This window comes from Saccostrea cucullata, unplaced genomic scaffold (genome assembly GCF_032062105.1).
Source record: "Saccostrea cucullata isolate Sc308-1 unplaced genomic scaffold, CSIRO_AGI_Scuc_v1 ctg1341, whole genome shotgun sequence".
NCBI lineage: Eukaryota > Metazoa > Mollusca > Bivalvia > Ostreida > Ostreidae > Saccostrea > Saccostrea cuccullata.
Window position 1 is genome coordinate 266,685 of NW_026930817.1, and position 13,139 is coordinate 279,823.

The window sequence follows — 13,139 nt, forward strand, 5'->3', positions numbered from 1 at the left end:
ATAAATTTAGTTTATCAACTGTGAAACTATGTTTAGCTCATTTTTGTCAATTTGGCGTGCCATACCGGCCCCCTAAACTCTAAATACAAACCCCACTCAAAATTACTTCAGTTCTCATTATTACTAGTAATTAATTTGAGACAACCGCTTACAGATGTTTTTCTCGGAAGGTTTTTGTTTTATTGTCTGCTGTCTGCACATTTATTGAGATTCGTATGAAATGTCATGAACTTCAATACTTGAAAAATCAAATGTGGGAGCGGTTTTTTTTTCAAACTGTTAAAACGTGTAATTTATATTTAAAATTTCATATATGAAAAACTTTATCAAAAGTATGATATATAATTATTATACAAAACTTTACCACATCTTTATTTCTTATTTTAAGAATGTCACGTGTGAGAGAAGCTCAGTGTATATAGTCTATGGCAGGATGTATTATACACAGATAACCAGCCTATAATTAACACAGTTATGATTATTATTAAACAGCAAAGTTGCTTAACATTTTACACAAACCATACTTCTCTCTCTCTCTCTCTCTGACAATCAGTATTTTATCTGAATGGTTTTATTTTTTCTATTATAACTTGTCTACAAATAGGGCACAGTGACAGATCATCAGATCGTGCACAAATTTCACAACATCTCTGATGTCTGCATGGCAAAAATAACATTTCTGGTTGACGGTCGTAACAAATGCAGCAAGTATTTTCATCATCGGACTCGGGTCTATTATTAGAAACATTATTGCGTTCACTATGGGGAGGATATTGTGACTGCACTATTCCGCCGCTAGGGTGAGACTGGGGAGGCCAATATCCGCCAGAATTTTCCATCGGTGGGGCTGTAGGCTCAGGTCTCGCTGTATTTGAGGGGGGCTGGTTTTGTCCGTGCTGCGAGTTTGGATGAACTAAAGGTGAAATTAGTCAAACAAATGATCATTTGAAAGCAAAAAGATTGAAAATTCAGAATATCTCAGATACATCCAGCTCTTTGTAATACAAACTGAACATTGAACAAACTAAAATAAAATGAATGCAACTTAAACGAGGATTAAATTTCCATAGGCGCTCCCCATGTAATTCTGTAAATGACGAAAGATCAGTGTATACAGGGCTACCCCCTCTATACTATAAAATCCTTTGATCTTACATAATCATGTTACTCCACATGCAAAAAATGATCATGAACATTAAAGTACACGTACCTGAATGTGGATGGGCAAATAAGTACACGAAGCCGGTGACAAGATAAAAGATCCCTGATATGACAGAAAAAGCAAATGACCAGGAGGGGAAATAACTCTTCAACCAGAGTTCATATCGATACTGACCCCCGTAAATACTGACTCCGATTAAAATACCGCCAGCTGCAAGTAAAAAGAAAGAGAGGTCTGATAACTGAATGAAAGAATAAGTTAATAGAACACACACAACAGGAAAGACATATTGTGGAAATACCAATTTATTTATTTTTACTTATTAAGTATTTACAAGTATTTATTAAGTAAATGTGTAATTTATGAAACAACTGCAGTTTATAAAGTATATGATACATTCATCTTGTCTCAGTAAATTATACAATTTTCCGTGTTTCATTATTTACCAGCTACAAAATTCAGCACTGCTGCGGTAATTCGAACTCCTTTCTTATTAACAGTGGAGCTCACAAAAGTACAAAGAATGGAGAATATAACAGAGGCCATTGATGTAAGAAGGCCAACACTTTGAAAAAATCTCGATGCATGAAGCCATGCTGAAATAAAAAGAAAACACATTTTAGTACATTTGGTTAACTGGGAATATTAGAATCCAATTAAACATGTATAAACAATGCACAATATAAAACGGATCATTGAATGGAATTGAAAAAATAGCTACTTAATTGGTCTAATCTGGGAAGAAAATCATTAGTACTAAATTGTTGAGCATGACATCATACGGATTTTCCTGAAATATACAGTGCAATATTTCTCCACTCTTTTCACACTATATCCCAAACCATGCACAAAACTCTCAATTTTAACATTAAAAAATTAATTCAGATTTTCTACTAAACATATCGGAATCTGACAGCACTTTCCTTCAGAATATTCCTTTCAGTGATTGTGGTTATTATGTTCCCCAAACGAAGTTGGGGAACATATTGTTTTTACTCTGTTTCTTATTATTATTATTATTATTATTATGGGAAAATCTTTTCCGCGAATGATCTTGTAAACTACACGTCCGACTTAGGTGAAACCTTTTTAGGGTCAGTAGGCATGTTATGTAGATTTGCCGAACAAAGGTCATTTTGCGCGCACGTGCTTGCAAGAGCGCGCACGTGCAACGCTTGAAATGACCAAAATAATAGATACAGCCGTAACTTTTCTATTTTTTGACTACAGTATATGCTTTCATACTCATAATATACGTATATATTAGTAGTATAGACGTGTTGACATGGTCAAAATAGCAAGATCTCACGCGCATGCACGTGCGCTTCGCTCTGACTGGCTGGAACTAAAGTCTCAATATCTTTCTTGTTTTTCGTCATAATCCTTTGAAATTTTGAACTTAGTCACACATTATGAAGATCTACAGCATGATACATGTATATAATAATTTTCATGAAAGCACGTACATGCGCGTGTGCTGGCAAGAGCGCGCACGTGCAACATGTGAAATTATCAAGATAATGGATGAAGCCTTAACTTTTATATTTCTTAATGGAATTTTTTGAAACTCACAATGCATGAATAAAGTAGTAGTATGGACAAGATGACATGGTCAAAATTGCAAGATCTTACGCGCATGCACGTGCGCTTTGCTCTGATTGGCTGAAACTAAAGTCTCAATATCTTTCTTGTTTTACGTCATAATCCTCTGAAATTTTGAACTTAGTCACATATTATGAAGATCTACAGCATGATATATAAGAATTATCATGAAAGCACGTAAATCCACGTGTGCTGCAATCTGATTGGCTGAAACTTTACATGCCTATATCTTTCTTGTTTCTCAACAAAACAGGATGAAGTTTAGAATATGAATAGCTATTATGGATTCCTACATGATATTGCTATCAAAATTGAATGCAAGGACGTGTTTGCATGCACATGCGCACACGCAATGCGTAAAATGAACAATATGTTTGAAAATCGGTAACATTTATATTTTTATGACTTTTATTGATATCTGGAATATAAAGATATGTTAATGGTTCAGACAAAATGTCATGATCACTTTGCATGTGCATGCACGTGCGTTTGCGAACAATGCGTTAAATGACAAAAAGTTAATATCATTGTAGTTTTTAAAATTCTTTTATGAAATCCTGCGAAACTAAGCATATTGAAATTTGCACAAAAGGGGAGTTGGGGAGCGTTTGGGGAACATCTGTAACGGTCCCCGTTACATTTAGAACTAGTTTATATATATTCCTAAAGATTTATCAGTGTCTGAATTACAGTAAATAGCATATTCATCTGCGTAGAGAACTTGCATTAGCCCAAGTTAAATTGTAAAAATTCGGAACATCTCTGAAAATTGTGTTTAAATTAAATGTAGCAGATTAAAAAACAATTATAATAAACTCGTTTACCATATTGTTATTTTAAAATGATAAATATTATGCGCAATTGTAGACATACATGTAGGACAATATTTGCAGATCTCCATCGGCAAAAGCTGGCGTCTCCACATGGGTGAAAAATTCTCGAGAGGGATGTTAAACAACATACAATCAATCTTGTCACTATATAACTACGATAATATTTACAATGTATCATAGAAACGTCATTTTGTATCCTATTTCTGCAGTCTTTTGTCTTGATTTAACATGTGCAACTTACCAGGAATTCTTAGACCCTGATACCCCAAAAAGTTCCCAACCGTCTCACAGCAAGTAAAATCTAGATCTGGACTGGTGGTGGACTTGCTGCAGTGATTCCATAGTCCTATATTGGCGTCCGCTGATCCTTCGGATATTTCGGCCCACACATCACTGCCATAGGATAGAGTGTGGAGGAACCAGGCGAAGGAAATGATGAAAAAGCAAGCTTTACATCCCACGGGAGAATCGCAGAATGTGTCCACTGCCGCGACTAATGACTCCGTCACGGTCATATTTCACTCTCATCTCTGGTAAACTGTTGAAAGCGAAATAATGTTAATAAACTGGCCATAAAACAGAAATATCGATGTTGTTATTACACAATGGTATGATATCCTAACTTTGTTCTCAATTTACCCGAAGTCAAACATTGTCCTGCATGTATATATCTGTTCTTGAGTTAAATGTCTGGTACCCATAAAACCTACCCATTATTGTTCAAGCATTTCAGTGCATTGATAAGGTTATCTTACCTGTCAAATTCCGAATCGTTTCGATAAATTTTATAGGTAAGCTGCCAATCAGGACAAATGAGAGGTTAAGGAAAAGTGCTTATCATATGCATATTTTGGATATGAACAGTAAAGTACCCAAAAATAAATACACTTCCTGGATGGGAAATTGGATTTAAAGATCGATCCTTCTAAATCAATAGATTGTTGTAGCGTATCAGAGCTTTAAATATACCCGATACTCAGATCAATACGTTGAATGCAATCAAGTTTTCAAAACAGAAACTTGACACGGACGGTTTTCCTACTTTTGTCTTCAGAATCCTAATGAAACAGGTGTCCCCCCTAAAATGACGGCTAAAGATTCAATTAAAAATGCTATCCGGGCGATGGGGGACGCACCTCGGGGTCTGACCTGGTCCTTTGGTTTTCTGATGGTTATTTATGGATTTTTCCTGGCCGGCTTTTGTTCCGACCACTGGCTGGAATCGTCCATAGTGTTGTCTGGGTATGACTATCGAACGCAAGGCCTGTGGAAATTCTGTTACGGAGCCTTAGGAGCGACATGTTGCGGATATATCAACGACGTTATGTATGTTGAACGTAGGTATTCTTGATTCAGTGTTTCATATGATAACCATAGGCACTTGGTTTCAGGATGGTGTATTTTGTGTATTATGTGTTTTTCTAGGTGTGTCTGAATACCCTCATTTTAAAATGAAAATAAAAATTCGCTGAAATTAGCACGTTTTAAACATGTCATATTTACTGTATATAAAAAACGTGCTAATTTCAGCGAATTTTTATTTTTATCTTAATGAGGGTATTCAGACAAACCTAGAAAAACACATAATACACAAAATACACCATCCTGAAACCAAGCTCCTATGATGATAACTGTAAACATGTAGATGAGTAATTATTTAAACATTAAAACAGAGCTATCTAGAAATACAAAATAAAACCAAAAAGATCTACAAACGTTATTTGATGGATGATTGTTCTCAATTTTACATTCATATTAAACTTAAATATTTTTTTTTCTAACATTGATCTTTGCAGCTTTCCTCAACGCTACAAGAGCATTCCTGGTCATCAGCATTATTCCTCAAGTTATATGTCTGATTGCAATTTGTTGGGGGATATTTAAACATTCTCATTCATCTTATTCATCGTCAAAATCTGCCGGAGGATTCGCTGCAGGGTTTGCAGGTACATTTTTAAAATGGAATACTACTGGATTCATTTTACGTCATCATATATCCTTACTATACTCCTGTTTAAAAAGGGGGTAAACAGGGGAATCCGTCCTTGCTTACTGTAGATCACTTAATTTTCGCGACATCTTATTTTCGCAAGATGGTCATTGACTCTTTATAAGCGAGACAAAATTTTCACGAATTATGGTCATTGCGGTCATTGCCCTATATAATCTTAAGGAATTCTATTATACGCGAGAATGAAACAGCATTTTTTTACGCGAAAATAAAGTTCTCGCGAATAAAAATGTGATTTACAGTATCACTTAAGCGCTTTACATGTATTGCAGAAAAGAAAAGCCATTTATAGTTCCAAACAGGTTTTTTTCCCGTTTTACTTTAGAGGTCAGTAAAATAATTCAAATACTTTAACCAATGCATGGAAGGGCTACACCAATGGTAGTTTTTACGTTAAAATTGTACTGAGGAAAGTTTTCTAGAAAGAGATGTACATGTAATTCAAAATTTGAAGGAACCTTTACAGAGCTTAGCCATCCCACATACAGTACATGTATTTGCTAGATCTCGCTCAATTTGGCCATTTTAATTTTAAAAACCATAAAAGGAAGACATTATTTTATATCTTTCGTCGAGGATAATTTTATCCATCAGTGTCTTTAAGGTTGAACCCCACCACCACCACCACCACCAAAATAAATTTGAAGAGGTATTTGTTTATGGACCGGTCCTTCGGATTAGACCGTATAAACCGAGATCCCGTGTCGCAGTAGGTCCCTTATTGCTCAATGGCCCTGAGTACCGAGCATAGGACAAAAATTTGTAGCTCTCCACCGGCAAGTTGTGGCGTTTCCATATAGTGAAAAAATCTAGTGAGGGGCGTTAAACAACAATCACTCAATCGATCAATCAATCAATTGTTTATGGCTAAAGAGATATGAGACATGTGAAAAAGAAATACTTTAAAAGATTGCATATATAAAGACTTCTTTTTGTGTGGTTTTCTAATTTTTTGATGACCTTTACTTATCAAATTGAACGACCCCGTAAACTCATTTTATAAGAGAAAACTATATACTATATTTTAACGTTTTTTTACGCTTGGTAACTTCTTACATGATATTTATATTTCAGCATTCTTCATAACTCTGGCTATCATTATCTACGGTGCTGCATCACAAGATGAAGATTCCACGAGTATCTATAGTTTGTCTTGGTCCTACGCTCTCTGTGTTGTCAGTGGATTGGCCTATATACCGTTCTGTTGTTTTATCTGTTGTACAGATGACGAACCAGAATCACCCACGTCATAACTGTATACAATGTACTTGTATTTTGTAATATGCATCTTTGAGTCTCTATATTTTTAAGCTCTTTGACCAACCGTCCCTCGATGATTTTTTTAAATCATGTAATATAATTATGTTAAAATATTGCCAATTTTTGCATAACATTGTTTTATTACAAATATAGATTTATTTATTGTACGAGGATGATCAAAAAGTTCGCGAACTACCGCTATATATACAAAACAACAATTCAGATCAGAATGAAATTTGGCACACATAGAGTCATACATATGCTATAAAATTATGTAATGGAACGTTTTGCCCCGTGTTTGTGACGTCACAATGTGAATTTGACGTCATAAGGTAGATCACTTGTGAAAAAAAATGGTTGACTCAGTCGCATTCGAGAAACGAAAGGCTGTAAAGTTAAACGTATACCTAGGGTATCTTGGAAATTCCTTTGCAGAAGTTTATAACAATTTGTATACCGTTTATGAAGACAAAAGACTTGCCAGAAGTTTTGTCATTAATTAGATTGATTGTTTACGTGAAAGAAGAGAGATGTTTAAAAATGATGTTTGTTTTGTTGTCCAGTGAAAGCAAACTGGGAATTTGAGTAATTTGATATGAAAGATCGCAAACTTACAGTTAGAAAAATAGATAAATATCTGTACATTTATATAATTAATAAATCCTTAAAATATCGTTTACCTTTTACTTTAAACATATCAGATATGATAAATTGAAGGCACCCATACTTTATCCACATGAAATAAACGACGCTCAAAAGACAGAGATGGGTTTTGATGGTCACCATGCTCATTCTGCAAAAGGATATCATTATTCACCCATACGATTGCCGAGATTAGGCCATTTATGACAAATAGACTGTTTCTGTTGTTAAAAATAACTTGCATGGTAAGAAATATAAGAGTCGGAAAAAATTTTAAGCAACTGTGACAGAACGCCAAGGAGCATGTCACGTGACCGCCTATATCACGTGATCCGCGCATGGGCAGAATTGTTGCAGATGCGCATTAAAATCGGAGAGAACTACTTTTAAAAATTATCAACACTGAAACCCTATATCATTTCTTCATTTGAAGTTATTCGATTAGTTCGCGAACTTTTTGATCACCCCTTGTATGTTTTGAAATGAAATTTTATTGTTTCATATTACGAAATAAACTTCAGTGTTGCTTTCCAAGAACTTTCAATAAGTTAACTTCTTGGCAATATAATGCAATTGTATAGAAATTGTTGAATGTTCTCAAAGAAAAAGAATAGCGAGTTTGAAATTAATTCAGTATATTTAACAATTCATTTGCAAAATTACTTTGTTAAAAAGTTTGGAGACCAGCTCTTCCAACGATGTACTGGAATTACCATGTATGTACCAATTACACCCCGTTATTATATGTAGAAGACCTATTTTTGTATTCATATGAAGCAGAATTTGTTCAAAATCTTATGCGTAAAAGAAGAAAGCACTTCTTCTGTGATCTTCAATTCAAGATTTAGATATATTAATTAACAATAGTTACTTCCATTCATATGTCGACAAGATGAAGGGTATGGAGATAACGAAAGTATTCAATATCAAAGTCCATATAAAACAATACAAAATAGGAGCAGAGCTAACACAGACCGGTGGGATCAGGTGACATGGGGGAGTGACCATCCCTGCTGAATGGTCACACCCACCATGTGCTATTTGTCATGATCGGGAAATAACTGAAAAATCCGTCGTCAACTCAGTATAATATAAACCGTGTCCCCCGCTTAAGGCGGCTCCCCCTGACTGAATTTTAGAATTATTAAATGTATACATGTATACTGAAGCAAATAAAATACATGTATGTTAATATGCATATAAAGATTTGATTGCTTATTCTTTATTATGTGTATAGAAGATTTTTTTATATGGAATGTTTATCACACTGTAATGATGATTTTATAACCTCATAAATTTTTCATTTCACATGCTAAATACTATCATTTAGTAAAAAAAAAAGTATTTAAAAAAAAAGAAAGGATTGGCCGAGATTCGATCCCGGGACCTCTCACATTTGAAGCGAGAGACATAACCACTAGACCACGGAATCGCTTTATTTGGTGCGAAGTATATGCAGAACTGAAGTCACATACATGTACATATTCATGTTTTCATGTTCGTTATTCTCAAAATTTTACACAATCCATGGTGTTTGATTTATTTAGCCTTTATTAAACAGTTCTAATAGATGTAATAAGAACATAAAGTAGAACCTGTTTTTTAACTCTCCTCATGTCCCTGCGCTAAAAATAGCGACATGTAATACTATAAATACTAATAAAACAAACGGGGCGGGGTACTTTGAGAGGGACGAGAGACGTCCTAGGGAGTTTTGGTATAAAATTACATTGCATAAGCTCAAAATCTTCTTGAAATATCGCCCGGAAATGATAGTATGAATGTATAAATTTACGACCTTGAACTTTGACCTTTTGACCTCAAAATCAATTCTTCATTAGGCCACAGGGAGTTGTTATATAAAATTTCATTGCAATAGCTCAAATGGTTTGATATCGTGTGGAAACGAAAGTGTTTTAACAGACAGAATTTGCTTATTTATGACCTTGACCTTTGACCTTTTGACCTCAAAATCAATAGGGGTCTTCTTTAGTCCATAGGGAGTTGCTATGCTAAATTTCATTGCAAAAGCTCAAAGGGTTCTCGAGATATCGTGTGGAAACGAAAGCGTTACAGACAGACAGAAAGACGGACGGACGGACGGACAAACCCAAATTAATATCCCCCACTTTTCAAGCGGGGGACAATAATGGATTAACAATTAGTATGGAAAACGTCATTCAGCATTTGACTCAATGATAAATTTTATTTGCTGACAAGATCATCGTATAGACCAAATGATGACTTTAAACGAGACTGCTGATATTCTTGCTTCATCAACTTGTTTGTCAATAATTTACCTCGTTTTAGAGATTGTTCATACGTAATGCATGCTCTTGCGTATCGAATTAACTGAGATATATAAACGCTGTACGCAGGTGATGAATGTATATTGCTGGATAAGTAAGAGAAGTTGACGATAGAAAAGTTAAAGTCATCACGTTTATGATAGAGCTTGGTTGTTAGATTACCATTAACGTCTTTTTCAAGTAAAATATCCAAGTATGAAACAGATGCGTCAAACTCTGTGGTATCTTTTATCTCAAGCTCACCAGGATATATCGTATCGACAAAGGAATGGAAATTACCATTGCTAATTGACAATACGTCATGGATATATCTAAATGTTGAGTTGAACTCCACAGCAAGTGTTTTTTTCTTTTCACGCGTAAGATATTGCACAAATTCTGCTTCACATGAATACAAAAATAGATCTGCTAATAACGGAGCGCAATTGGTACCCATGGGAATTCCAATAGATTGTTGGAAGACCTGGTCTCCAAAAACCACATAGATATTGTCATTCAGAAACTCAAGCATCTTTTTTATGTCAACTTCAGAGTACTTGCGTGTGCAATCAGAATGTGTTTTAACAAAATAATTTTGCAGATGACCAATGACCAAGTAAGTAAATTTACGAGTTCCATTTTTATTGAAAAAACAGCTGTTCAATGATATCAAAAAGCCTGGACTTTAATTTATTGTGGGGAATGGTTGTGTATAAAGGTGAAAAGTCGTCATTTTATGATAAAGCTTTATGATACCAGTTAAAAAAAAAGTTTTCAGACAAACAGATGGACGACACGTCACAACAGACGTTATATGATAAGGAAACTAGAAAAACTCAAATGAGTGTTTTGAAAGGGTTACAATATGGTTAATTTGAAAAGCTGTTTTGATGAAACAAGAATATCAACAGTTTCGTTTAAACTCATTATTTTGGAATTTTCATGGTTGATAGAGTCTTGTCAGCAAACACAACTTATCTTTTTGTAATATGCCGGTGGATGTTTTCCACACTGAATTGTCGAATTGTCCGTCTGTTACGCTTTTTTCTTGCCGCAACTTTTTTACTGAGTGAAATTTAATGAAACTTTCATGAATCTTTATTACAATTGTGCACCTCCTATTTTACTTTTTTATTGGTATTTTAGGTGTTCCCGGCAAAACATGGACGTATTGCCATTTTTTGTTTATCTATGACGTCACATAATAGAAGCTTCTGGATAACATTTGATAGGACGAATTATTCCTCTTTACACATTACCGTAAAACAATATATAGCAACAAATCGACATTATGGGAGGCGGGGGGTATCATTTAGTGAGCTCATTGCTCACAGTACCTCTATTTCTATTGTTTGAATGAAGGTTTCATCTTGAATAAAGTACCGTTCGTTATCTCTATATTTCATTCACAAAAATTCAATTTCCAAGATCCATGGGAAAATCCATGGTTACTTTTTATGTACCTTTAAAACGTATCTGAGATTGACCGTAAGATTGCGATAAAAAATTTCTTTAAACAAAACAACATTTAATATTCTCCTACCGGTGAAACCGGAATGGGGCAAAGGTTTCCTCTGCGTCTGTCCGTCCGTCTCTCTATCTAGATGTCTGTCTATCAGTATGTCCCACTTGGTTTTCCACAATTTTTTCTAAACGCTTTCAGATATTGAACTGATATTTGGTATATGTGAATGTATCTTGATGTGTTACAAATCAAGTTTGAATTTCGTTCCGCTTCAAACTTTTAAGGGAAATACAGCCTTTTTATTTTCTTATGGGAAACAGATTAGACTTACAAGTAGGGGACTTTGCTTGATACAATTAAAATATTATAAGCCTTAGGATAAACGTGAAGGAATACGTTTTGATGATATAAAAAAGTTTTTTTTGTAAAAACGCCACAGAAAGTGAACTCAAAACTAAATTAATGGATGGCGTGATACAATAATTAACAGTGGTTATTTGACTTGCATTGGTTCTGAAGATAAATCCATCCTTACTACAAGACAGGATAAAAACTTGGTGAATATGATAAATATTCTAGGCGTCTTCAACATGTTAATTGATAATTCATGCAATTCGTACTCATGTCAATCACTTATGACAATAATGTATTCTATGATATTATTATACCCCCGCTTGAAAAGTGAAAAGGTATATAGTGATCGATGTCCGTCCGTCTAGCTGTACAGTGTACGCCCGTTCGATACGCTTTGGGGAATCCATCTCTTATCCGCAACTCCTCTTTTACCGCTGAATAAAATTTAATGAAACTTTCACAGAATCATTGTTACGAAGTGCCATTGTGTACCTCCTATTTTTCTTTTGATGGGACACATTTTTGGGTTTCCCAGATAAAAACATGGACTTTGCCATTTTTTCTATAATATTGAGGGGTATATCAATCTCTTGTCCGCAACTCCTCCTATACCACTGAATGAAATTTAATGATACTTTCAAAAATTCTTTATTACATAATACCATTGCGCACCTCTTATTTCACTTTTTGATCTGACACAGTGACTTATTTCGAGTCTCCTAGAGCAAAACTTGGACTTTATAACCATATGGGAGGCAGGGTGGGTGGACGTGTGTGTATGTGGGAAAGAGGGTTGGTGTATTTGTGCGTATTTGTAAAAATAGTTTTAAGAAATCGAATATTAAAGGAAATTAGAAGTGCTGTGAGTAATGAGTTCATTAAACGCTCCCCAACTCCCTTTTGGTGCCATATGTAATCATTAAATAAGACAAACTCTATGCATTTGCTTTGGGAACGTTTACCCAGAAGTGTAAAGTTCATTCAAATTTTAGCATTTCAAAAGTGTGCATGTGAATGCATATGTTATAAATCATTGTCTAAACAATTTATATATTTTAATATACTAAATATTAAAGTATTTAAACCAAAAGTATTAAAAAATACGCTCATTTAAGTGTATTTTTATTTTCAAAAATTTCAAAGTGCATGCATGTGCATACAAAGCATGGTGACCATTTTCTTGTAGAAGTCCATTATATTTATAGCAATTCATATCTTGCAGTTGAAAACCAACGGATTTATATCTATTTAAAGTTTAAGCCAATCAGATTGCAGCGCACGTGCATGCACGTGTTTTCATAATAATTCTTATATATCATGTTGTAGAACCTTCTACATGTAATATATGACTATGTATTTAAATTTTCAAAGTATTTTGTCAAAAAACAAGAAAGATATTAGTTTCAGCCAGTCAGAGCGAATCGCACGTGCATGTGAGTTCATGATAATTTGACCATGTCCTCTTGTCTATAATACTAAAATATACTTATATTCTGAGTATCAACACATTTCATCAAAGAAA

General features: G+C 34.5%; 2 protein-coding genes across 3 annotated transcripts; one reads left to right on the top strand and one right to left on the bottom strand.

Annotated features, from left to right (window-relative positions):
• Positions 1 to 377: 377 nt before the first annotated feature.
• On the bottom strand, positions 378 to 4,468 carry LOC134230207 (uncharacterized). 2 transcript variants are annotated; one of them, XM_062711981.1, is made up of 5 exons: positions 4,353 to 4,467; positions 3,839 to 4,135; positions 1,609 to 1,758; positions 1,211 to 1,372; positions 378 to 913 (listed from the first exon to the last, which is right to left on the bottom strand). In XM_062711981.1, the coding sequence occupies exons 2-5, from the start codon at positions 4,110 to 4,112 to the stop codon at positions 558 to 560; spliced, it is 942 nt and encodes a 313-aa protein (XP_062567965.1). In that variant the 5' UTR covers positions 4,113 to 4,135; positions 4,353 to 4,467; the 3' UTR covers positions 378 to 557. The 2 variants fall into 2 exon arrangements, with proteins under 2 accessions (XP_062567965.1, XP_062567966.1); XM_062711982.1 differs by lacking the exon at positions 1,609 to 1,758 and having other exon boundaries at positions 4,353 to 4,468.
• Positions 4,469 to 4,580: 112 nt separating this feature from the next.
• LOC134230208 (uncharacterized) lies at positions 4,581 to 8,047 on the top strand. The gene is made up of 3 exons (XM_062711983.1): positions 4,581 to 4,934; positions 5,394 to 5,543; positions 6,683 to 8,047. Exons 1-3 carry the CDS (start codon positions 4,682 to 4,684, stop codon positions 6,859 to 6,861), a joined length of 582 nt encoding a protein of 193 aa, XP_062567967.1. The 5' UTR covers positions 4,581 to 4,681; the 3' UTR covers positions 6,862 to 8,047.
• Positions 8,048 to 13,139: the final 5,092 nt, after the last annotated feature.

Coding starts and splice junctions, on each gene's coding strand:
- LOC134230207 (XM_062711981.1), bottom strand. CDS start 4,112: ATGACCGTGACGGAGTCATTAGTCGCGGCAGTGGACACATTCTGCGAT. Junction 1,759..3,838: donor TCAGGGTCTAAGAATTCCTG/GTAAGTTGCACA, acceptor TTTTTATTTCAG/CATGGCTTCATGCATCGAGA. Junction 914..1,210: donor ATTTGCCCATCCACATTCAG/GTACGTGTACTT, acceptor TTTCACCTTTAG/TTCATCCAAACTCGCAGCAC.
- LOC134230208 (XM_062711983.1), top strand. CDS start 4,682: ATGACGGCTAAAGATTCAATTAAAAATGCTATCCGGGCGATGGGGGAC. Junction 4,935..5,393: donor CGACGTTATGTATGTTGAAC/GTAGGTATTCTT, acceptor TGATCTTTGCAG/CTTTCCTCAACGCTACAAGA. Junction 5,544..6,682: donor ATTCGCTGCAGGGTTTGCAG/GTACATTTTTAA, acceptor TTTATATTTCAG/CATTCTTCATAACTCTGGCT.